The 27,007-nt window shown below is 39.9% G+C and overlaps 4 protein-coding genes across 5 annotated transcripts in view; 2 read left to right on the forward strand and 2 right to left on the reverse strand.

Moving 5' to 3' along the window:
* Positions 1-15: 15 nt before the first annotated feature.
* Positions 16-6,033, reverse strand: LOC134740570 (uncharacterized). The gene has a single exon (XM_063673090.1). It carries the CDS (start codon positions 5,618-5,620, stop codon positions 233-235), a length of 5,388 nt encoding a protein of 1,795 aa, XP_063529160.1. The 5' UTR covers positions 5,621-6,033; the 3' UTR covers positions 16-232.
* Positions 5,743-12,351, reverse strand: LOC134740910 (uncharacterized). Its single transcript, XM_063673565.1, has 2 exons — positions 10,626-12,351; positions 5,743-5,753 (listed from the first exon to the last, which is right to left on the reverse strand). Exons 1-2 carry the CDS (start codon positions 12,349-12,351, stop codon positions 5,743-5,745), a joined length of 1,737 nt encoding a protein of 578 aa, XP_063529635.1.
* Positions 12,352-12,824: 473 nt separating this feature from the next.
* LOC134740911 (uncharacterized) lies at positions 12,825-17,394 on the forward strand. The gene is made up of 2 exons (XM_063673566.1): positions 12,825-13,919; positions 17,128-17,394. The coding sequence occupies exons 1-2, from the start codon at positions 12,825-12,827 to the stop codon at positions 17,392-17,394; spliced, it is 1,362 nt and encodes a 453-aa protein (XP_063529636.1).
* The window catches only part of LOC134740963 (sodium/hydrogen exchanger 9B2-like), a 72,632-nt gene continuing 62,906 nt past the window's right edge, over positions 17,282-27,007 (forward strand). Inside the window, exon 1 of one of the 2 annotated variants that reach the window (XM_063673638.1) lies at positions 17,282-17,928. In XM_063673638.1, coding sequence (XP_063529708.1) covers positions 17,653-17,928 — 276 coding nt within the window. In that variant the 5' untranslated portion in view covers positions 17,282-17,652. Of the gene's footprint in view, positions 17,929-25,603; positions 26,041-27,007 lie in introns of those variants that run through there. The other variant, XM_063673639.1, reaches the window with a different exon arrangement.

Consider the following 27,007-nt stretch of genomic DNA (forward strand, 5'->3'; position numbering starts at 1 on the left):
TGCTTACTCTTATAATTCTAAATGCTTAATCTACTTGTACATGATTCGAGGATATTGGGGTAGAGGGGAACAATATGTCGTGACGTAGGGTGACGAAAGCGTATCTCGGGCTCCGTATTGGCCGCGATAGGTATCACGCGACATACGCAACTGCGTCTCTCCGACAAGGCGACAAGAGATGTCGCTGTGAGTCTCGTACGGAACATGCCCCCGGCCTTGAAAGATCTGGCTTTCAAGAGGATTCTTGAGCGTCTCTCCTCTCTTCATCTGGCTGAGACACCAAGGGGCAGATTTTGGTGTAAGCGCGTCTTATGGTGCCTGATGCAGTATGGATGTCTGCCACTCTTGACACTCCGTCTCGCCCAGGGATAGTCTTGACGACACGTCCTAAATGCCATTTTAGCGGAGGCAGATTGTCGTCCTTTATGAGAACCAGTGTGTTCGGCTTCAGGTCTTCGCAGTGGCTCCTCCACTTGGATCGCGTCTGTAATTCGGAGACGTACTCCTTGGACCAGCGGGCCCAGAAATGCTGCCTAATCTTCTCCACCATCTGGTACCGGTTGAGTCGATGAGCAGGCGCGTGCTGAAGGTCCTCTGAGGCGGGCGACGTCAAAGTGCGCCCGACGAGAAAGTGCGCAGGGCTCAGAGGAAGAAGATCGTGCGGATCCGATGACATGGCGTATAAAGGACGGGAATTTAGGGCCGCCTCAATTTGATTTAATGCCGTGCTAAATTCCTCGAACGTGAGGTGAGCGTTACCAATAACACGGCGTAAATGAAACTTACATGATTTTACTCCAGCTTCCCATAGGGAACCAAAATGGGGTGCGTAAGGTGGAATAAAATGAAATTTAATATTACAACTAGTAGCGTAATCTGTGATGTCGGGACTACATTGCGATAAAAACTTGGCAAAGTCGTGCATCAAACCCACAAAGTTCCTGCCATTATCTGAGTATATTTCGTTAGGCTTTCCGCGTCTCGCTATAAAGCGTTTGAGAGCTAGAAGGTAAGCATCAGTAGTCAGATCGCTGACAAGCTCTAAGTGGATAGCTCGCGTGACGAAACATACAAACAAGCAAATATATGCCTTCACAGTTTGAGCACCTCTGCCTTTGCGGTTCAATATGAAAACTGGCCCTGCATAGTCCACGCCGCAAGTTAAAAAAGGATATGTAGGCGTAATTCTCTCTTCGGGTAGGTTTCCCATAAAAGGAGTAAGGGTTTTCCCTCTTAATCGCTTACAAACAACACAGTCATAAAAAATCTTTCGCGCTAGATTCCTACCACCTAGTGGCCACCAAGCATCATGCAGTTCAAAAAGAAGGGCTTGAGGCGCAGCGTGTAGAAGTTTTTTATGTTCGTGGCGAAATAATAAAAGCGCAAAGTGATGTTTGCTTGTTATTAAAATCGGGTGCCTTTTTTCGTAAGCAAAGTATAGCGAATAACCAATGCGACCGCCGACTCGCATAACGCGATCTTCATCGATAAACAAGTTTAATTTACTTAAATTATGCTTAGTTTTAATTGTTTGTTTATTAGTCAATAGCTTGTACTCATCTGGAAACGATTCCAGTTGAGACAGCCTGACTAATAAATTTGTTGATTCCCGCAGTTCCTCGACGCTAATACTGCCCGTACGCTTATTATTCTTATTGCGCGCGTTATGAATAAAACGTAAAACATAAGCAGCGGTGTGTATCATGCGCGAGAACTGAGAAAACCGCTCGAAAGGAAATAATGCCGCTTGTGTGGTAGCGGTAAGCGCTAAATCTATGTTAGATTTAACCTCCGGCAGTATGTCGTGCGCATCATTCGAACTTGGTAATTTTGGCATGTTTTTAGGGTCAAAATTAACATCCTGCAGAAATTCAGGTCCTTCCCACCATAAACTGGATCCAGCTAGGTCTTCCAATCGAACGCCTCTCGAAACTAAGTCGGCTGGATTAATTTTACCGCTGACGTGGCGCCATGGAAGCCCTTTGGTTAGTTCATGGATCTCAGTGACTCGATTCTGCACAAAAGTTTTTAATAAGTTAGGTGCCATGCGCAACCACCCTAAAACGCAAGTCGAATCGGAATAAAAAACGACGTCATCAAACTTGCAATGAAAACTATTTATGACCTTGTCATATAATTTAGCGCCTAGAAGTGCGCTGCAAAGTTCCAGACGGGGCGTACTAAGGGATTTAATTGGACTTAATTTCCCTTTCGAACATAACAATCGTGAGCATACTTCATCATCATCATTTATTGTGCGAATATAAATGCAAGTGCCGTAAGCAACCTGTGACGCGTCTGTAAAGATATGCATTTCTATGCGCGTATAATTACTGCTACCTATTACATAACGCGGCACTCGGATAGTACTTAGAGCAACTGATAACGATTTAGTAAAATCATTCCAGGTGCGCATGACGTCAGAAGGTACTTCATCGTCCCAATCGAGTTTAAGAAGCCATAAACGCTTGAGTAAGACCTTGGCGAGCATAATTGTTGGACTTAATAAACCTAAGGGATCATAAATTTGCGAGATATGTGATAAAATAATACGTTTGGTTACTTTATCATTGGGTTTCATTAAATCAAGTTGCGAGTTAAAATAAAATTGATCATAGTAATTATTCCAACCTATGCCCAACGTCTTTGAATTGCAGTCTTTATCGAACGTTAGTTTAGTTTGCGCGTCAGACAGTAGTGCGAAATTAGACTCTAACGACGGTTCGCTAAAGTTGAATACCCGCTTTCGTAACGGAAAACAACCCGATTGCAATGTTCGCGCGGTTTCATTGCATAATCGTAACAATTGAAGTTTATCCTGTGACCCAGTTATCATGTCGTCTACGTAAAAATCTTCGTTAATTATTCTTTTAATGTCGGGATCGGTGCATTCAGTGGCTAACTGTTTTAAACAACGGACACTTAAGAAAGCCGCCGACGCCATACCGTAAGTGACACGATTTAAGCGATAAATTTGTATCGGTTCGTCGGGGCTGTCGCGCCAAAGGATCAGTTGAAGGTCACGTTGATTTTCTGCCATTAGTACCTGACGATACATTTTAGCTACGTCCGCGCATGCCACGTAACGATGCTGCCTAAAGCGTAAAAGAATCGACAGAAGGTCGCCCTGGATCGCGGGACCTACCATTTGAATGTCGTTCAAAGACGTACCCGTACTAGATGCCGCACTAGCATCGAAAACTGCCCTTAAACGTGTGGTTGTAGATTCACGAAAAATTCCATGATGTGGCAAAAAGAAATGCGGTGAGTTATATGACGTCACTTTACTCATGTGCCCTAAATCGAGGTACTCATGCATAAAGTCTGTATATAATTTTTTAAACGTTTCTGAACGCTGTAATCGTTTTTCCAGCGCCAGTAAACGACGTTCAGCTTGAGGATACGTTTCTCCTAGCATTTCGGGTGGCTGCTTGAGTGGCATGCTAACACAGAACCTTCCTTCGCTGTCGCGCGTAGTGGTGCGAACGAAATGCTCCTCGCAAGCCTTCTCCTCGTCAGACAATGCGTCCCGAGTGGTAGGTACCTCCTCAATCTCCCAGAACCGCCGTAATAACGAATCTGTTGTTTGCGTAAAATTACATTGGATGTGGCCTTCAATGCGTGCGTTTAAATTGATAGGACCTGCTACTACCCATCCAAATTCGGTATTTAATAAGTAGGGACCGTTACGTAATTTTATTTTTTCCATCGTAAACAAATCCCAGAACTTATCACCACCTATTAAGATATCGAAATCTTTGTAATCTAAAAATTGCGGATCTGCCAGTTGTATATTATCTGGAATATCGAATTTTGCGCAATGTTTATATACAACTGGCATTGCTGTGTTTATTTCCGATAAAACAAAACAATGCAAATTTGTTGTGTAGGCATTAATGCGCGATTTTACTTGGACATTGCAGGTTTGCGTACACTGCGTCACAGTACGACCTACACCGCTTATTTCGTGAGTGGACTGTACTAATCGTGCGCCTAATAAATCACGTAAGGATTCTTTTATAAAACATCGTTGCGAGCCATCATCAAGCAGAGCAACGACCGTATGCGGTTTATTATTTTTATCAATCACGTCGATAAGCGCAGTTGACAACAAGACCGGCTCCAAGATCGGGTACTGCGAAGGAATTCGCTGACAATGCACATTGACCGACACGGCGGCGGCCGAACTAGATGCAGCTGCGGCCGAAGTGGATGCAGCGGGGGTTGTGACGTCAGCGGGGGCAGGGACGCGAGCGCACTCATCACTAGGAGGATGGATAATTGAATTATGTTTATTATTACACTTGCGACACGGGCCGAATACGCATGACTCCACGGAATGTCCCGCTCGGAGGCAGTTAGTGCATAACTTGTTGTCGGCTACAAACTTAAGTTTAGATTCGTAGTTAGTATCGAGAAATTTGACACAAGAATAAAGTGGATGATTTAAGTTACACATAGGACACGCGAATTTTGATTTGTGCTGTGATTTTTGTGGTTTGCTGTTGGTAGAAACATTGCAATTTACTTTGTTATTGTTGTAGTTGTGAGTGGAGCTAGGAGTGATATATTTTTTGTTCACTTCGTGCTTATCGCGTACACTCGTACTTTGTGAATGTGATGCCTGCAATGTTTCTAACATATCAGCACGGTTTCGTAAAAATTGCAATAAATCATCCAATTTAATCTTCATCTGAGTGTCGCCGCTCGTAAGGCTACTTTTATGTTGTTCCCACTCGCGTTCAGTGGTTTTATCGAGCTTTGACACTAAGATGTAAATAATTAGGGTATCCCATGACGATACAGGTTCGCCTAGGACCTTCAAAGCGCGTAAATTCTTTAGTGTTGTGTCAATTAACTTTCGAAGAAGTATGTGTGATTCTTTAGGCAGAGACTGAAGCGTAAATAGTGCCTTGACGTGATTGTGGATTAATAACCTATTGTTATTGTAGCGATTAAGAAGGAGCTCCCATGCCACCGCGTAGTTACTTGACGTTAGTTCGAGCGCTTCTATTACTAACAAAGCACTACCTGTCAGCGATGACTTTAGGTAGTGGAACCTTTGGATGTCACAGAGATCCTTCGCATTGTGAACTAGTGATAAATAAATATCTCTAAAAGCGAGCCAGTTTTCATACGTGCCGTCGAAAGAGGGAAGTGATAAAACTGGCAGTTTAATTGCCTTCATTGTTGTGTTTTGCGAAACAGTGGGACTTTGGCTTTCAGTACTATTAAATTTATTTAGTATAGATTTGGCGAGGGACTGCGCACTGAAATAACTATCCTCAAACTGATCTCGTTGCGTTAACTGATCATCGAGATTTGATTCGTACACATTCGCTTCTATTTGAGTTTGAATATCGTTAAATTCAGTGTACAGGCTCTCTGCTCCTTGTATGCGTAATTTTAAATTGATTCTACAAGGCTCAGTTAAATCGTTTAAATTATCGCTACAGCTTTGAATGTGGGTTGCGAACTTTGTGAGTCTAGCCTTTATAATGCCACGTTTTTTAACCAATTCGCGAACGTGAGGTTCAATCGCGGCGTCACAGATGGCCCTAGATGGCGATTTATCGCGTGATTTACCATCAGTTGGTACCACAATATCATCTTTTCCCATTTTGATTAGGTTTAGTATAGAAAGCTGGAGTACTCACGTGTGGACTTTGGACCCTGATGCAACTCCGCGTTGTGTGGCTGCAAAAAGGAGTCCGAGGGTACCGGTCACGCAATGATTACTCGTCACAGGCTCACTGGAATTGATTAAGCACGGCATTAAGCAACTGAAGACAAAGGGTTAGGTATAGGGTGGCTGGATGTCCGTACCGAAATATGCGCGTTTAAATCGTTGGATGTCCAGTTCTCGTCCTATAGGTATCCGCAGTTTCCCAAATTAGCGCGTCCTTGGGTGTCTTCGTGCTGCATACGCGCCTTCCGTCCAAGAAGAAATGTCGATGTGCGCTTTCTCTTCCAAAGGTGCTGGTTCTCAATGGCCTCTCATTTCGTACTCGACGATTGGCGAAGAAACCTTTGATATATCCGGTTCGAAGGACCAATATGTTCGTGACTAGGCGCTGCGTATTTTGAAAATTCGACTTATTCTTGGATGGTGAAATAAAATCCGAAATTTAACGTGCTTACTCTTATAATTCTAAATGCTTAATCTACTTGTACATGATTCGAGGATATTGGGGTAGAGGGGAACAATATGTCGTGACGTAGGGTGACGAAAGCGTATCTCGGGCTCCGTATTGGCCGCGATAGGTATCACGCGACATACGCAACTGCGTCTCTCCGACAAGGCGACAAGAGATGTCGCTGTGAGTCTCGTACGGAACAAACTGTTTTATTATTTGGCTAAATGAAACTATCATTGGTTGGCTCTGTCGTTAACAGAAAAGTTTAAAAAGTAAAAATTTAAAAATAGAGTTTTGAATGATTCACGGTTTGTTTCACTAGACTTACATTGACCGGGATATAGACCGTGATTACCTTTTGTATTATTCACGGTCTATATCCCGGTCAATGTGTCTAGTGTATCAAAATAATTAACAAATTGCAACTGTTCGCCTGGCTCTTAAGAATAACATTTTATTCAGTAAACGATTACTTCTGCGAAAACCACGATGAAGCATGAAAATAGTACATTTCGATGCTAGTGCGGAAAGTATGTCATTACGTCACGAGTACCGAGATATCTTGCCACGAGCCGTAGGCGAATGGCAAGACTCGGGACGAGTGAAGAATGACATTTCCGCACGTGTATCGAACGACGTTTTTTAATACAGTTGCGAAAAAATAAGAAAAACCAAGTAAGGAATTCGAAACTTTTATATTATTAATTCTGTGACATTATTGACATTGACATTATGAAGAGGTGTTTTTTTAGCTTTTATTCGACTAGAATGGATTTTGTTATTATTATTGAACCCACTTCATACAACATTGTACACATTGTATTGTTTTACAAATATAAAACATTGTACTATTATTACCTAAATATCGTTATTAACGATTATTTGAATATCGTATATTTATAAAAACAATATCGAATGTTGCCTTTGGAAACTTCAAACATTCTTGCAGTAAGAAAAAACGCCTCTTCTTTGACAGGCGTTCCGTTCCATTCCGACAACTTATTAAGAACGGGTTTTCAACGTTTAAAAAATAAACGTGTTATAATACTTATAATGATGAAGAGGTAAGTAATAAAATATGAAATATGCATATTTTTCGTATTCTTACATTAACAGTAGGTTTTTATGTTGATTACGACGTTTAAAGGAAACTAATATTAACACTCATCAATAAGTTAGTCATGAATTGGAACAAATATAAATTTAAAAAAATTGGAAAAGTAAAAAGCACTAGTTCGCGAAAACCAACTTTCGGCACGCTAAACAGCCACGAAAAGTAGCACTTTTTGAGCAACTGTATTAAAAAATATATTTTTGTATAAATTAACGCATGTTAGATTGTAAGTAGAAACTATTAATTTGACATTATTTTTGTATAAACTTTACTGACAATAGAAAACCTACAAACTACAACACTTAAATTATACGAGTATACACATATGTCAACGACTCGGGCAAGTTGAAATATCCAATAAAATTTATATAATTAACATGTTTCACATAAAACATAACTAAAAAAAAATGACAATTAAATTTAAAATACAATAGATAACATTACACATTACACCTACAAAATTTACTTAATACACTCAATATTAATTTAATATAGCATGTCAATCATTTGCACTAGTCATAAATTGCTCTACTGAATTAAGCACTGGTGTAGCAAGATTTTCTTAAGTTTATTAGAAAATATGTATGAATTTACTTCAGACTTTAGACTTATCGGCGGCTGGTAGCCAGCCTTATATCCCTTTCCCCAGGAGATTCTATTTTCTCCTACGGCTCATAAAAGACATCTCGGGACTCGTAAATAATAAAATAACACATTCTCCACACTTGCACTGAAATGTACTATTATGCCGGGGCCAAACTAACAGGAAACGACTTTGATTATCGCGATAATGGACGTTTTATGAGTACATACGGCCACACTGGGATTATCGCGATAGATAATCAACGGCGTTTCCTGTTAGTGTAGCCCAGGCATTAAAATATTTGTAAACCTTAATAACAGCAGCATCGCGATGTCACAAATAAACAAAAACTGTGGTGTGGTGGTGTTTGTATTAGGTAGTTACATATCTAGCCTCCGTAAGTACGATCAAATTTCTGAATTCCGCTCTAAGCTCGTGTGGTTACCGATAATACCGATCCGCCGACGCCGAAACGTGCGTGTCCTGTCGTTGCTTTTCAACGTACTCTATAACCCCTTTTCTCCATCCTACCTAACAGAGAAGATATAAATATCCGGCTGAAGGCAGTGAACACCGCTTACGTTCAAGTGCTGATCTTACGCTTGCTATTCCTTCGAATAAGACACGAACGTATGCGAAATCGTTCACGGTACGCGCTGTGAAGTTGTGAAACGAGTTGCCCCTGTCACAGTCTGTAGCGTAGCGTCACTCGAGGCTAATCTTAAGAAGCTTTGGCTTTCCTACCAAGCGTGATTTAGTTAAGTACCTACTGATGTCTATTTTATTTTTTGTTGACACTATTTTTTTATGTTTGTAATATATGTTCAGTATTTATTTGTTTATGTACGTTAGTATGTATTTTATTTTATTATTTTATTTGTATTTTATTTACTTTTGGAAATTTTGGTTAGTTTACTTTTAAAGTGTTATTGTGCATTCCGTAAGTTTGTCTACCTAATTTGAATTCTCCCCTCATCTACTCGCAGGTTAGCTGAAAGAGATCCCTTATAGGGATAAGTTCGCCGTTGTACCTCTATTTTTGTAAATTGTATGATGTAAGGGTGTGGTTGTGTACAATAAAGTGATTACTACTACTCGTACTAAAACCGGCCAAGTGGGTGTCAGGCCACGGATAATGGAGGTACCTGTACCTTTATACGATATTAAAAGCCATACTAGCATTTTCCCGGCACTTACGTGCTTTTAATAAGAAAATACGTTTTTTGGAATAAACTCATTAATATGTCTACCGGTCATGTTCAAAATAATGTTCGTGGAACGCTTTATTTTCTTGGCTATTTTTTAACCGACTTCAAGATTTCAAAAGGAGGTTCTCTATTCGGTTGTTTTTTTTTTTAATGTTTGTTACTCCATAACCGTCATTTCTGGACCGATTTTGAAAATTCTTTTTTTGATTGTAAGTATATACATACAGATTGGTCCCGTTTTTGTCAAAACGCAGTTCTGATGATGAGATCCATGAGGAATGGAGGGAACTCCTCAAATGTCAAAGGCATACATATAGTGATTTTAGTATTTTCATCAACAAATCAAGCATTTACATTTAAAAAAGTGACATTTGATGAAGTGGAACTGCTGATGATGATCAGAACGGAACTCTTCAATGACGCATAGTTCACGTTTGGCGATTTGTCCTCTTCGTTATGTTTGTTAAGCAAGTTAGGTTTTCAACACATTTTTGTCGAGCTCGAGTTCTGATGATGGGATCCATGAATCGAGGGAACTCCTCAAATGTGAAAGGCATACATATAGTGATTTTTGTATTTTCATCAACAAATCCAGCATTTCCATTTAAAAAAGTGACATTTGATGAAGTGGAACTGCTGATGATCATCAGAACGAAACTCTTCAATGACGCATAGTTCACGTTTGGCGATTTGTCCTCTTCGTTATGTTTGTTAAGCAACTTAAGTTTTCAAGACACATTTTTATCAAGCTCGAGTTCTGATGATGGGATCCATGAGAAACTGAGGGAACTCTTCAAATGTGAAAGGCATACATATCGATACCTCCTAAGTATACTATGACAAGTGACATTTTTGAGAAAATCGTTTTTTTGCATATTTATGTTTAAAATACTTATATTTATCTTCCATAAAATTTTTGAGCTGAAATTCCTGTTAGTTTCGAAAATAAAACTACGCATATGAATACAACTGACACCATCGCACTTAAACTATCGTGAGACATATTTCAAAATATTTATCAGTACGGTTTTTTACTCACTATTATTTTTAGTCGCTTTTGGCGACATGTTTCGGATTCTTTGGGAATCCATCCTCAGGCACGAGTGTCCGCGGCGGTTGTTCGTCGTGCACTGCCCGCGCCGCCCGCCTCGTCGCTCGTTGCGCACGCGCTGATGGGGCGGGGGCGGGGGGCGCGGGGCAGTCCGCAGATGGAGTCGTCAAGTGAAGGTCTGGTAGGGCGGCTGTATCGAACGAAGTCAAGCACACTGCACTCACTATGTCCCCGCGATCGTCACAACACACTTGCCGCTTGACCCTAGGTATTATAGGCTTCCATGCAGGTGGCAACATCCAGCCTCCGTCCCGATTGAAATTAGGGCGGCGTGAAATTTCAATCGCCTCGCGAATCTTACGCGGCACAAAACATTTCTCCCGTACCAGTAATCTCGCTTTATCGAAACGAATGAAATGGGACGCGCCTATATCGTTCGCATGCTCTGCCACAGCTGAGTTCCTGGTGTCCATGTTCTTTACGCTGCGTATGTGTTCCGACAACCTAGTGGAGACATTCCTTCCGGTCTCACCGACATACGCCCTACCACAATCGCAAGGTATCTCGTATACCCCCGGGCTCCCCAGCGGGTCCTTGTCCTTTGGAGAGCGCAGCAACTGCCTGACTTTGGTATGGGGTCGGAAGATTGTCCTAATGCTCAAACTTCGGCGTAATAGGCGTCCAATTCTATCCGTTATCCCCTTAATAAAAGGCAAGACGACAGGTGCTCTCTCGACCGTTTGTACTTGCCTTAATGTACCCGTACTTGCTGCTCGCTGACTCTGTCTCCAATTGTACCCATTGCTCTCTAATACCTGCCTTACATGCTGCAGCTCCTCTTGCACGTACTGCGGGTCACATAGCCGTAAAGCCCTATTGATGAGCGCGCGTGGAACCGAAGACAAATGTGCGGGGTGATGGTGTGAGTCAGCTTGCAGGTACCGCTCAGTGTGTGTGGGCTTCCGATACACTTTATGAGTCAACCGGCCATGCTCGTCCCGCTGCACCAAGACATCCAGAAACGGGAGTGCCCCATTGCACTCCCTCTCAATGGTGAACTTAATCTTGGCATGCCGCGCGTTCAGATGTTCGAGTAACGGGTCCAGATCCTTGTGTGGCACCACAGCAAACACGTCGTCCACATATCGCAGCCACAGTCTGGGTCTATGTGGGCAACTCTCCAAAGCCCTTTGCTCAAAATCCTCCATAAAAATATTGGCCACCACTGGTGCTATCGGAGAACCCATTGCTACCCCTTCTATTTGCAGGTAGTGTTCCCCCCGCCACACAAAGTATCCACTGGTGAGGCAAAACTCGATCAGCCTCATGTACTCGGCGAGTGAGTCGTCGCGGCTTGCCATTCGTTTTATAATCTCAATCGTTTCCGCTACCGGCACATTCGTAAATAAGGAGGCTACATCGAAACTCACCATCAACTCGTCCTCTTGCAACGTAACGCCTTCAAGTAGCTGCACAAAATGTGTAGAGTTTCGTACGAAACTGGACGTTTTACCCGTTAGAGGTTGCAAGAGTCCCGACAAGAAACGGGACGCCTTGTACGTGGGTGAATCTATCTGGCTCACAATGGGTCTCAGGGGCCAGTCGTTTTTATGGATCTTAGGTAGCCCATAAATCTTTGGGGTGGTGGGGTTTAACTGACGCAGCATTTTAGTCTGATCCTTGGCCGATATCGCACCGACTAAACTGTTGAGCCTCGATGTTACACGCGCTGTAGGGTTATACGATACTTTCTTATAAGTGTTTGGATCTCCTACTAGCTGTGTAACCTTCTCCTCGTAGACCACTGTGTCCACGACTACAGTAGCATTCCCCTTATCCGCCGGCAACACCAGAATATCCTCATTCTTTCGCAGTACTGAGAGTGCTAATTTCTCTTGCTTACTGATGTTGGGCTTAGGCAGCTTACTTCGTCGCAACAGCGAAGATACATCCTGTCGGAGGCACTCAGCTTCCCTATTCGGCACTCTATTGCGTATGATAGCGTCCTCTATGCTGGCCACGATGGTCTCAACAGGAAGAGACGACGGAGTCAAAGCGAAATTTAGGCCTTTGGACAACACACTACACATATCGGCCGTTAATGATTGTTGCGACAGGTTAACAACACTCCTGCCACTAGCCTCATTTGTCCGCGACGTATTCTCGAATTTGCTCTGTGTTTTGATCAGGCGCTCGAATTTACTACGGTGTGTGTTTATCGTATTTGCTCTGACGTACTCCGCCCTGCTGAATGTCATAGCGTCAATTTTCTCCCATATATCCGCACGTAAACACTGAGACAGGCCGATATGTAAACCGAACAGCTCCTTGTTTACGTTCGATATTTTACGACGATAATCCCGAACTACCCTCACCATGAGTTTATAATTCGTTGTTTTGAAGAACGTTTCGTAATCCCGGATGCACTTCACAACTTGGATACGCGCAAATTTCGGTATAACATCATGATCCCGGCACTGTATCACATATTGTAGACCACACTCGAGTTTGTTACGTTTTATTCTTAGAGCCGCGAACCGTTTCACTCGCGTTTGCCATACCTCACCGTAAAGGTTTGCAATAATCGCACTTAAACTATCGTGAGACATATTTCAAAATATTTATCAGTACGGTTTTTTACTCACTATTATTTTTAGTCGCTTTTGGCGACATGTTTCGGATTCTTTGGGAATCCATCCTCAGGCACGAGTGTCCGCGGCGGTGCGTCAAAATGCTGCGTCAGTTAAACCCCACCACCCCAAAGATTTATGGGCTACCTAAGATCCATAAAAACGACTGGCCCCTGAGACCCATTGTGAGCCAGATAGATTCACCCACGTACAAGGCGTCCCGTTTCTTGTCGGGACTCTTGCAACCTCTAACGGGTAAAACGTCCAGTTTCGTACGAAACTCTACACATTTTGTGCAGCTACTTGAAGGCGTTACGTTGCAAGAGGACGAGTTGATGGTGAGTTTCGATGTAGCCTCCTTATTTACGAATGTGCCGGTAGCGGAAACGATTGAGATTATAAAACGAATGGCAAGCCGCGACGACTCACTCGCCGAGTACATGAGGCTGATCGAGTTTTGCCTCACCAGTGGATACTTTGTGTGGCGGGGGGAACACTACCTGCAAATAGAAGGGGTAGCAATGGGTTCTCCGATAGCACCAGTGGTGGCCAATATTTTTATGGAGGATTTTGAGCAAAGGGCTTTGGAGAGTTGCCCACATAGACCCAGACTGTGGCTGCGATATGTGGACGACGTGTTTGCTGTGGTGCCACACAAGGATCTGGACCCGTTACTCGAACATCTGAACGCGCGGCATGCCAAGATTAAGTTCACCATTGAGAGGGAGTGCAATGGGGCACTCCCGTTTCTGGATGTCTTGGTGCAGCGGGACGAGCATGGCCGGTTGACTCATAAAGTGTATCGGAAGCCCACACACACTGAGCGGTACCTGCAAGCTGACTCACACCATCACCCCGCACATTTGTCTTCGGTTCCACGCGCGCTCATCAATAGGGCTTTACGGCTATGTGACCCGCAGTACGTGCAAGAGGAGCTGCAGCATGTAAGGCAGGTATTAGAGAGCAATGGGTACAATTGGAGACAGAGTCAGCGAGCAGCAAGTACGGGTACATTAAGGCAAGTACAAACGGTCGAGAGAGCACCTGTCGTCTTGCCTTTTATTAAGGGGATAACGGATAGAATTGGACGCCTATTACGCCGAAGTTTGAGCATTAGGACAATCTTCCGACCCCATACCAAAGTCAGGCAGTTGCTGCGCTCTCCAAAGGACAAGGACCCGCTGGGGAGCCCGGGGGTATACGAGATACCTTGCGATTGTGGTAGGGCGTATGTCGGTGAGACCGGAAGGAATGTCTCCACTAGGTTGTCGGAACACATACGCAGCGTAAAGAACATGGACACCAGGAACTCAGCTGTGGCAGAGCATGCGAACGATATAGGCGCGTCCCATTTCATTCGTTTCGATAAAGCGAGATTACTGGTACGGGAGAAATGTTTTGTGCCGCGTAAGATTCGCGAGGCGATTGAAATTTCACGCCGCCCTAATTTCAATCGGGACGGAGGCTGGATGTTGCCACCTGCATGGAAGCCTATAATACCTAGGGTCAAGCGGCAAGTGTGTTGTGACGATCGCGGGGACATAGTGAGTGCAGTGTGCTTGACTTCGTTCGATACAGCCGCCCTACCAGACCTTCACTTGACGACTCCATCTGCGGACTGCCCCGCGCCCCCCGCCCCCGCCCCATCAGCGCGTGCGCAACGAGCGACGAGGCGGGCGGCGCGGGCAGTGCACGACGAACAACCGCCGCGGACACTCGTGCCTGAGGATGGATTCCCAAAGAATCCGAAACATGTCGCCAAAAGCGACTAAAAATAATAGTGAGTAAAAAACCGTACTGATAAATATTTTGACAACTGACACCATTTTTATAAACAAGAACTTTGTATACTGAGGTAAGTCACTTGCTTCATTGTACGCGGCACAAGTATCGAGCAGTGGCGGCGCAGGAGTGGTGCAACTTGCAGTTGTCACAGTATGCTCGCTTCTCGTCATTGCGTGTGCACGTTGCAACAGTATGCTTGTTGACGCCGCATACGTTTTATATACTTATTACGTACAAAATTAAGCTTATTTATTCAAGCCCACGCCAATAAATTTATTCGACGATTATTTTAAAGATTGTTAATAATTGGAAATAGGGTACCGACTACCGACGGAGAAACTGTAAAGTGGAGTAAATGTGTGAAGTACCTACACGTATCACCTGAAGAGCCATTTACAATAAAATACAAATATACATTTGAAGAGGAAACGCATCGATCAATTGAATGTTTTTCAAGTAAAAACACAAAAAGGCTGAACGTGATCTCTTTTGTGATTTTTAATTAAAAATAACTTAAATAAAACTAGTGAGATACCTATGAATTCCTACATATTAGTCATTAATCAATTTTTTTTTCCTTATAAATCAATTATATTGTATTGACACTCAGGTAATGTGTCATATTTAGTATGCTTAAACAATTTATTGAGACAGATATACAGTTAACATGTACAATTTAACCTTATGCTAACAAAACCCAATCTAACCATTCTATACATAAAATACATACAAAAATTATCTTAACAGACTACAGGTATAAGTCATGCAGTATATTGTTGCACGTAATAAATCCATAGAGATATTACGGATAAAGAGCAAACAAAACAATTTAATTTTTTATGGTACCCTGTTACCCATTCTATATACAAAAAATAATTTTATATTAAACATATACTAAAATTCGTCTTATACCGAGTCACGACGTATATTGGAGCAAGTGGTAGTTGCTCCAGTTTACCAAAAATTACAACACTCCGAGTACACGTAAACTAGTGTATTCTACAGATATTTCAAAAACTACCACTTTTATCAAAATTCTATTTATGCAGTCTGAAGCAAAATATATTCATATAAAATACTTATAAGTTTCATTAAGTTATCTTTACGCATAATTTAGTTACGTCAAATTATACCTTTGCACGGCTCTTCTGTAAAGTTGTGATTTTGTAGTTGTCTGATATAGGGAACGTGGATATCCTAAGGCACGAAAAACAGCCTTATTTTAATAAATCTAACAACATTAAACAATAATACGTTATATTCAGTTATACGTACCCTGTACCTTTTTTCTGATCATATCTGAGAAGTCATAGGAGATGGGGTAAGATAGTAGATCGTTGCGTAGTATATGACGTCGTATTTCATCGGCTGCTACGACCAAGCCTTTCGTCCAGAAGTTGTTATACATTTATATGTTTTATTAATAAAAGATAAAGCTCAGATCAAATCCAGCCTGAAGTGTCACAATATGGAACCATGCAGATTCGAGTAAACCCTTTTCAAGGTTTTTCCTTCTATACAGCCTGTTAAAGAAATATACTAAAAAAGGCCCGCAATACCCTGCGTGTCTAATAAAACAATAGTTTCCGCATGTTGATGACACTGCTACATTATTGTATATTCTCAGGCGAGTTTGCATAGACTAGAGTAGACAGTCTCAGTGCGATATTTCACAATTGCAATACTACTTACTTCATGCGCCGAACGCGTGATAGTTCCAAGTGTTCTAAAAGCCTACTTCATATTAGGTAAGTATCTGAGAGAATCCCACATACACATATATTATAGACATTGTGTATGACATTATATAATTAATAAATCATCAATATTTTTAATAATATGTCGGGTGAGAATACGTTTGTGCCATACGCCGCTTACATTAGTAGCAGAGCGAAAAGAAGTAAAAAAAATATTTTTCGAAAAGTTTTACATTTAGGAAATATTGAACGTATTTGTCATTTAGGCACATATGTTTACTATTTATTGTACCATACAAATATTTTGAATATAGTGGTAATCATGAAATAAAAGCGTTTTTATTATTGCCATATCCGTTTTTAATAAGTAAATTTTAAACGAACAATGTATGACATGACACAGTGTTGTATATGTCACACTCAAAAACCGATTAGTGTCAATAGCATACATATTTTTTTTATTGTTATTTTAGGAATCATTAAAAACGATTTTGCTCAAAAATGGATATGGCACAAACGTATTCTCAGCCGACGAATAACTAGTTTTTTTTAATACATATTAGTTAGGCAGGTATAATCCGTTTTCATAGTTTTATTTCATGAGTGACTATCGTGGTAACTGAAGACAATATTAGGTATAATAAATAAAATTTTATTGGATTGACATTAATTTTACATTTTTGTAATATATCACTATATTATCTCTTTTTTCATACATATAAGTATTTATTATGGACATTACAGTCTAATATATAGGTACGTTTTTGAACCCCAACTCTATATTCATTGCGATAAATAAAATACAGTTACACCTGTGTAACCAGGACTGACCTAGGCCCTAGGCATGTGCACAATATTCTAATAAACATTAGTGTTAATGATCTTGACACAGTGAATCATAATGTACTTCTTCTATCACAAGATTCCTTCAATTAATGCGAGTACGAAGCGATGGCTGCCGCGTGCCGCTTACGGAGCGCGCGCGCGGCAGTTCGATCGGTCCCCGACGCTCGATTGCACACTCGCGTGTATCACACAGAGTCTCAACCGACCTGCAGCCGTAAATAGTGCTCGTGTAAGATCTACTGAAACGCGGATCCTTCGTGTCAGTGGCACGGAGCCGTCCGCCCTCGAGCCGCCGTACCGTGCGTGCGACAACTCGCGACCACCTCGCAGCCGCCTGCGCTGAGGTACCTACTTGGCCCAACTTCGGTTGAAGGCCTTAACGTGACCGCGACGAGGTGCTAACATAAAGACTCTACAGAGTCACGTACTACAAGCAGCTGTGTTATTTTTTATCACTTCGCATTCACCTTCGACGCAAATCTTATCTAAATAAAATACAAGAAGTACTTTTATTCTCATGTTGTTTTTCTATATTTACAGTAAGTAAATATATGACGAGATATTTGAATGGATCTGTTATATATTTTCAAATAATCTAACAATGAAGACGAGAGATCGTCGATTAAAGTACGACTCTCGGGGAGCAAAACAAGAGGTCAAAGGGATTAAGCAAGAAGTGCAAGGATCAAAACAATACAATTATGGAGTGAGTGCAGAGAACCGTGGAAAGAAGCCGGATGTTCGAGGGGACAAACGTTCAGCGAATACTGAAAACTCAGCTGCTTGGACACGTGCCAAGCGGTCTGGGGTGGAAGCTGTCAAATTGCACCTGCAGGCTACTGGGAGCACGGGCCGATCATCCCGCTCGGCTACCTCGGTAAATTTGTTATATTATTATTATTTTCAATTAAGCACTTAAAATGTTCTTGCAAAGTTCGAGAGCAAAGTCATTACAACATTATGTTTTCACAGCCACATCAACAAATAATTTAAGTACTTAGTCACATTTTGCGAGGAGGTGTAATCTATTTGTATAGGTACTGTATATTGATGCAGGTGCTGTATTCGTGATACCTACCCACAGATCTCATGATGCTATAGAAAGATATCCTCTCAGATCACATCACATGATTCACTTATCTTATTTCTCGAGATAGTGCCAAATAATAAATAATCACCATTTCTAAGTGAGTAGCCCATTGTAATCGGATAGTTTTTTTAAAAACATTTCCATAGATTGAATTTTAAATAAGAATAATTCAAGAGCGATATATCTTTAGGTATAACTTTTACGTAACGTTTTGAGAACTTGTATTGTTTATTTTGAGATTTGTCAAAAACCTTTGGGATATTGGAATTTACCTGTAAGTACATAAGTAATAAAAACATATCTGCACAATAAGCCACCGTCTTATACTGGTCTGTCTGTCCAATTACTTTGCAGCTTGTAAAATATATCTCATATGTACTTACTTACTGGTAATTTTGTCAGTAGATTTCTTTGTTTATATCCTCATTGACTTCGAAAGAGTGTGATCCCTTTGTTTACATAACATCGGCAAAGAAGCGCATGTCCGAATTGTCCGACTTGTTGAAAATACGTACTATATACGTAACCTAACCAAACGTACCAAGACTAATCAAGACAAATAAAATGTCTATTATTACTTACGATACCCAACACTACTTGTCAGATATTATTAAACAAGCATTATTTTCATAAGCATTTAGTGATCGATCGTTAGCGTAGGTTTCCATTTCAGCTTGGGCAAAAATGCTTTCTCGTGTCCGGTCCGGGGTCCCGGTGTTCTCCTCCACAGGTCGCAATCCTTAAACGATTCTCGGGAAACGTCTATGGAAATGTTGATACTGATTTTAGCATTACAACAGCAATCTTAATTTTCGAGTAATAGTTGTACTAATTACATTTAGTTTCACAATGTATCACCGAAAAATACTAAGAAATTGAGGGCTAAGTATCTAGTTCAAACGGCCGGCCTTTAATTACGGAAATAGAAGAAATTTTTTGTAGTGCTCTATGGTGCATCTTATGACAACATCAGTGTATCTTGAGCATTTGGGTGAAATGGATTTTAACTCGGCCGTCATGGAAATAAATAAGCTTAGTTAGAGTGCGCACTCCATACATCAGTTTCGTTATTCAATAAATAATAAGTCGTATGGGATGGGATAACAAGTTGTTTATAGAAACATCGACTTCTGAGTGTTGTCTAAGGTCAATTTACACAAATTCTTATGACGATTTTTAAAGACGTCGTTCACGTGATACAAGGAGAACATAAGTAGTCTTACTGTGTGGTCATAGATACTTCATATACCTACTATGATTTTCTGCAATCATCTTCTTGTTGCATGTGATCAAATTGTATGGTTCTGCAACGCCAATACATATACGAACAAGTACAGTCAAGTGTAAAATATGGGTACATATAACTTGCTACAAGCTATGGGACATGTGCACCCATATTTTTACACTTGACTGTACGATCGAATGCAGCGAGAATGATATCATTTTGAAAAAATAATAAAAATGTAATTAGAGTTTTGAATGATTCACGGTTAGTTTCACTAGACAAAAGGTAATCACGGTCTATATCCCGGTCAATATAAGTCTAATAAAAATGTAATTTCGAACGGCATCCAGAAATTGACTTTAATTTTTAAGAAAAAGTATATTGATTGACAAACTGACATAGAAGTGACTATGGATGGTATAGAAAGGATGCCAATCTCTTATGGCAGAATTGTTGCAAAAGTGACCGCTTTCAGCTTTAAATAACAGTTCCTAATCTCTCCGGTGGCGCTAGTTAGGCTCTGGGACATGAGTATAACATGAACCATATAAGGCAACAAATAACCCGACCAAATAACGTAGGTTGTTTTTTGTAGTATTTCAGTGTATGATGGCGCCGCCTAATTACTGTTTTCTGATGGACACTTTTCATACATAGAGATTTGGCTCCTTTATACAGTCTCCATGGAAGTGACCCTATTCTTTTGAAATACTACACAGAGAATCATGACAACAGAATATAAATTAAACGTATACCTTTCTGTTCTGGGAAATAAAATACTTAAGTTATAGTGGATACTTGTAACTAACACCAACCTTCCTATTACCAAAGATTTATATAACTCCGTATAAGATGGATACAGTCTAAGGAAAAAACGTGCCTCTGGAATCAAGAAAATTTGATTCTCGAACAGATGGCGCCACCACGTTTTACCACCTTTGGCCTATTCTCGTTTCGTTTGTTATTTAACAATTTCAACGCAGGCTGATTCATGAGACGTGAGCAGGACTAATCCTGCACACTTAGTAACTTGATTAATCGATCACCGTCGTATTTAGTTGAAACATAGACATCGTATATACAAGTAGTTATAGGCATGAAACCGAGTGACCAGGGGTAAGAGAACGACATATTCATGTATTGATAGTTTCATGTATGGCAGCATTAGCCTTTTTCTCTTTCACTCTTATAAATTTCAGTATTTCGCCATCGCCTCCTTGCTATGATGGTATAACCCGACCATGAAAAAATGCCCGGTCGGTGATAAAGACAAAGCATGGCACTATTTTCTCTTTCCTCTTAAAGGAATCGCAATAAGACTATCTATCCCGGTCAATATAAGTCTAGTGAAGACTATCTTTCTCTATCAAAGACTGTCAGACCCTTGAGTTGAAACACTTTTTTCCAATTTTTTTACTGTTTGGTGAGGACAAATTTAATTCTCTACAATCATGGTTACCCTACAACGCCTAATTAATAAACATAAAACCTATTTAACCGTAATGACAGCATTTTGATTATGAAAAAAATAAACTGTCAAACTTGAGTGAGATACGAGTTTTCGAAAGTAACCAGACTCTGACGACAGTGATGAAATGGTGATGACCATGGAGACTACATAAAGGAGCCAAATCTCTATGTATGAAAAGTGTCCATCAAAAAACAGTAATTAGGCGGCGCCACCATATACCGAAATACTACCAAAAACAACCTACGTAATTTGGTCGGGTTATTTGTTGCCTTATATGGTTCATGTTATACTCATGTCCCAGAGCCTAACTAGCGCTACCGGAGAGATTAGGAACTATTATTTACAGCTGAAAGCTGGTCACTTTTGCAATAGTTCTGCCATAAGAGATTGTCGTCCTTTCTATACCGTCCATAGTGATGACACTCAATTTGACACAGAATATCGGTAGTTTAGTACGTATTCTAATTGTAGGGCGACCATGCATGTCATAAACAAATTAATAACTTTTTTTTAACACGACTAAAAAATTAACGAAACAGTTGCTCATAATACTTATACGAAATGCGCAGTGTTGATCCTGATCGCGTCTTCTGAATCATCTTGTATAAATACATTTTATGGTATTTTTAACCATCTTCATTTTTAGTTTTAATCGTGTGTATATAAATGGCAGTGAATTTACTGTGGCTATAAAATGTACTATGACAGTACTCCTCTATCCTATTCCTTGCTTTTACCAAGTATTCATCAAGTATTACTTATTATGTACTGCTGGCGAGTTTGTGTGGTTGAAAAACTTTCCAAGTAGGTACCGCATCTGGTTTACAAAACCCGAACCAGCATGTATCTCATACCCATACAAAATCGAATCCCATCTGAAATCCTTTGTTATGACGACTTTCACCTCCTTACATAATGATTTCCGATAAACAAGGGTGACTGCTATACGTAGTTATTGGCCCCTCCATTGTTATTGTCTACTCATGGTGGCCCTATATATCTTAATCCAAAGTTATAACTATCAGTCTGCCAAATCTTCCAAACGGGTTTACTCGTATTTACATGACTGAGTAATAAACATTTAAACACATTTACAATTACATACTTACATAAGTCTTGATTTGTGTCAGCAATGGTTACAACCACTTTAAATTTAATATACATACCTACCGAAGGTTTGAGTAGGATATACTCGTAGTTTCTATTGGATTATCCTATTATATATCAGAATTTACGAGTATCATACAAACTGTCAGCAGATAAGGTAAATATGTGACAGCCGGTATAATCCATAACATGTACAATCGCTCGTGGTCGTGACGTAAGATGCATAACGAAACTCATTTCCTCGTCACGTAGTTTTCGTCATTTCCCTACTTGACACCAAACAAGCAGCTCATAATGTACTTATGTACCTAATGTACCTACCAGTTTGACAAACATTTTTACTGTGTAGTCATACCAACAATGTACCACAAGGTAAGTCATGTATCCGATTGAATGAACGTAACTGAATTATTTAAAATTAATGTGTAACTAAAAATACATTTTGAAGAACTTTTAGATACGATAAAGATAAAAGAAATCTATCGTGACGATCACAACACAAGTACGAACATGTACAGACAACAACAGCAAGAAAAGAAAAAATCATCAAGTGTGCATCACAAAATGGACCTAACTAGGCATAATGCTAGCTATAAAGCCAGCGCTGGTCTTCCGTAGGGCCCATTCGGTGATGCCACGACAGATAACACACAAAAATACATATTAAAACATTACAAAAATACACGCAAGGAATAATTACGAACATATTACACAACCAAACCAAAAAATACATTAATAACACAAACAAAAAAAAACAAGTATTCAAGAAAAAAAGAAAAACATTAAGAAACAAACAAATCCATAGAAGCATTTTGAAGCATTAGAAAGTTATTATAAATAACGTTGCTGTCAATGAAATCACTTATTTCAATTCAAATAGATAAGGTAGAGTCGGCTATATTGTACCGCCGGTTAGATCGTACCCCGTCTAAGTATCCCATTAAACGACCTAATTATTTGTACGTGAGGCACCATACAATGCTCCAATGTCAGCACCAAACATTACCCTCAATAATATGTCCAGAAATGGCATAGGGCCATAAACAAATGAAAGAGAGATAAAAATGTGACTTTTAGTCCTATTTTATCTAAGTTTTGATGTGGGTTTGTCATAACATAACTTATGATCTAGATAAGTTCAGATATGATACTGATCTGTCAGTCAGATCCGTCACTTTTGACATTGACAGATCAGTGTATATCATTTCGGAAAGAGATCGAATAACTTAAAATAAAATTCGAATACAACTGAGTCGTTTAAATTGTACTATGAGTTCCTGCGGTGGCAGCATGGTTCCATTTTATCGCCTGTCACTATGCCTGTCACTTTCGCACTTACATACTTGTTAGAACGTGACAGGCATGGTGACAGGTGATAAAAATGCGACCGTGCTACGGCTGCTGGTATAGGTACGATTTAAACGACTGTATTTTATCGGTAATTTCGGTGTTTGGTAATAAATATTTGATATTTAAACCTACAGTAAGCAATACCTAAACATGCAAATATTTTATTGGATAATATATACTACTGTTGCGACGTTACCGGTGCAGCACGACTGCAGCAGCGTGCTGCACCGGCGACTGCGGCTGTTGCGGCGTGCAGTCGCAACAGCGTTCGTTGGTGGCTTTGTCAATGTCAAGTCATAAATAATGTCAGACGTATAAATAAAAATACTAATTTACTTTTGTATTTTTTACGAGAAAAAGCAAGTGACGATAATGCTACATGCTACAGGAAAAAGAAGACCAATTTGACTTTGTACAAGTCAGTCAGTCGAAGACAGCTACGCAATATTAATAAAAAACCTGATATTGAATGGTGATCGTTTATTTAGGAAATGTTGCCGACATTTTGTTTTCTTTTGCACCTGACTGCGACTTGTTTGCCGTATATATAAATATATCATAAACTTTTTAAAGATGTTTTATATTTTTGTGAATCAACATAGGTGGCTTATTAATTACTGTCATATTTCTCGTATAATTTTATTACCTATAGCTTTAATTACTTAATTTTACAGCGCATTGGCGTTAGCTATAATGCTGTAAAATTTTATTTCAATAAATATAAATATCAATTAAATGAAAAGCATGAAACGTTGTATGAGGCTTAATAATTGACGAAATACAACCAAACTACTCAAATGAATTTAATGCAGAGGAAAAATTATTATTAACATTAGGGTAAGTTCACATTTTGAAATTTTCTTTCCAATACAATACAATACTCATGTAGCTCGTACTAACGGGGTGCGCACTTGATCCACCTGCATCACGTGTACAGGTATTCGGCCGTCAGAAACGTGCGGATTTAGAAGTCTGCGATAAACGTCCCCTCAAAACCATAGGTCAGGTAGGCTCTTTTATCAGGTCTTTCATTGATTTCTGTAAAGTGATTCGTGGGTTCCAGAGATTTTAATTCTATAAATAAAGACTTGTTCAATTAATCGTGTTGTGTTGGAATCTCGATCTAATACGGCGGAATTACGGAGTTAAAAAAAATAAGCTAATAATCATAAAAAACAATATACCGTATAATTTTTTCTATATCTATAGTTTTTCTTTTTTTAACACACTGTGTGCCTGCCTAAAAAGTAATAAAAACCGGCCAAGTGCGAGTCGGACTCGCGCACCGAGGGTTCCGTACTTTTTAGTATTTGTTGTTATAGCGGCAACAGAAATACATCATCTGTGAAAATTTCAACTGTCTAGCTATCACGGTTCATGAGATACAGCCTGGTGACAGACATACGAACAGACGGACAGCAAAGTCTTAGTAATAGGGTCCCGTTTTTACCCTTTGGGTACGGAACCCTAAAAACTGGTACGATATAACCGACTTTAACAGACGTAAGGATATTAACTAAGTCAATTGTACTAGTAAATCAACTAGAACATCTGACTGTACTGCATGAAATTGTTGCTAACTATGTCATAAGAACTTTAGCGCACATTATTATTTTATCGTAGACGTCGCCTCATTTCCAAGTTACGGAATTTCATATCCCTGAAATGTCTCTTCATTATATGTTCCTCGGATTCATGTCACACTGGTGTCATTCTAAACACTCGTGATGTTAATATTATACACATACATATCTTTATCTATACCTATTCGTTGTCCACTTTTGAACAACAGTAGGTAAGTTGACTATCGGGTAATCTATCCAATTTGACCTAGCCCATTAGAGACTCGATCCATTGCAAACAATTTAGGGCCAAGGACTTCTTGAAATAAGTGTGTATTCTTTATAAATTGTTCTCTCATTTTTTTTTGTTCTGGTTTTAACTGCCATCAGTCGGCAGCCGGTAACGACTATAATCAGTTTTGCTTTATGTAGATATAATTTATTTGGGTTTTGGAGACCATCGTTCCACTTAACCACTGCTTTCATTTTGCAAAAATAAGACGGAAAAATTGCAAACATACTAGTTTCCTCCATCAAACATATGCAGTCCGAGCATTGGATTTGTTTTAAACACAAACTGGCGGATTCAGTCCCGTGGCGGAGGGTTCATTAACGCTATCGGTATAATCAACGAAACAAAGAGAATTCCTTATTTGCTACATCTTGACGTCATTTCTACTATCGGTAGCCATTCCATATTTGAGTAGAAGGGTGTTTTATGAAAAAAATTGGAGGTCGGCGAATGAATAGTTACGTGAATTATTGTTAAATGCCCTTAGTCGGTTGGTCACGTAGATGACAGACAAGTCAGATTCCGCAGCCGCCACCCGCCGCAATATCGCCAGTCGCCGCCGTCCGCAGCCGCGTGGCGCTCTCATCTTGCCCTTATCCCCTATCAAGAGAAACGGTGGCCACTTGAACCGCGTGACTAGACCATCCTCGATACCTACCACTTTCGGTCGGTAACCGGGCTATCACAATCAGCGATAGTTGAGATACTGCCTTTATTGTGTTGTGACGGTTTTATGTTTTATGTTTTTCGCATTAAAAATGTCATTTTCGACTTCAACTGATGTTATATAGTCGAAAACGCAAATAATATCCGCACTGTGGCTTACGCGGTACGCAGGTTTATAGGTATTGATGTGATCGATAAAACAAAACATTGGAACGTCCACTAATCGGTAAGTGAGCTGCTACAACAGCTATGTTTTTATCTATTTAATATTTTGTTTTTTATATAAGGGCGTTTAGTTAACCGAAATCAAATTTTGATTGTTTTGAATATCATATGCGTTCTTTACAAGGCAGTAATAGCTAAATGTAATCTAAAGGTTTATACATTTATTTTTAATTGCTTCATTGCTGAGGTTACTAGTCGCATATTTTTGTTTTTGTATAACGAACTGTAAGGTCTATAAGAGACAGACAGACGGACATGGCAAAACTACCTAGTTCTATCCTAGTTGACTACGGAACCTTAAATACCATGATACTATTGCTAAACTGCTACCTTAAAGTAGAAACTTGAAACTTCGTAACAAGACATTTTCATAAAATAGAAGTGATTTCAACGTTTTTGAAAATTCATCCATTAATAGGGTTAATAAGGAGTTGAAAGTTTGAGTAGGGACTTGAAATTAGTAGGAAGAGAAAATATTAGAAAACACGAAAAATTATTTTAGTGCTGTTGAAAATTCAGCCCCTAATAGGGTTAAAAAGGGGTTGAAAGTATGTTTCGGGAAATAAATCTACGCGGACGAAGTTTTGGACAACAGCTAGTACTTAAATAAGATCATGCTTTTGATCACAATGGATGCAGCAGGCAACAAAAAATATTAGTCTTCATAAATTGTATTTTACAATATTTTTAGTTAAATGTTAGTTAGTTTTTTATGTCAAATGCTAATAGAACTAAATAATATTTGTCGACTTTTTCTTACTTTACAACTCTACACTATTTACCTCTACACTACTCTGTTCTGCTTTTCTCGTATCGATAGAGCTAGAACAGATTTAGGTACCAAAGTTATTTGAATGAACGCATAATACACTTGTCGCGGTGAGTTTTCCATGTTCAAATAAGTTAATTACTTCATTGTGTCGAATAATTTCAAAAATGGATTCAGTAGGCCGAGCACATGATTGGCG

This window comes from Cydia strobilella, chromosome 4 (assembly GCF_947568885.1).
Source record: "Cydia strobilella chromosome 4, ilCydStro3.1, whole genome shotgun sequence".
Lineage (NCBI taxonomy): Eukaryota > Metazoa > Arthropoda > Insecta > Lepidoptera > Tortricidae > Cydia > Cydia strobilella.

Bases quoted from the DNA above. Each gene is read 5' to 3' on its own strand.
- LOC134740570 (XM_063673090.1), bottom strand. From the start codon at position 5,620: ATGGGAAAAGATGATATTGTGGTACCAACTGATGGTAAATCACGCGAT.
- LOC134740911 (XM_063673566.1), top strand. From the start codon at position 12,825: ATGCTGCGTCAGTTAAACCCCACCACCCCAAAGATTTATGGGCTACCT. The intron at 13,920-17,127 runs GTATACGAGATA...TTCTATCACAAG, and splicing joins ACCCGCTGGGGAGCCCGGGG to ATTCCTTCAATTAATGCGAG.
- LOC134740910 (XM_063673565.1), bottom strand. From the start codon at position 12,351: ATGACATTCAGCAGGGCGGAGTACGTCAGAGCAAATACGATAAACACA.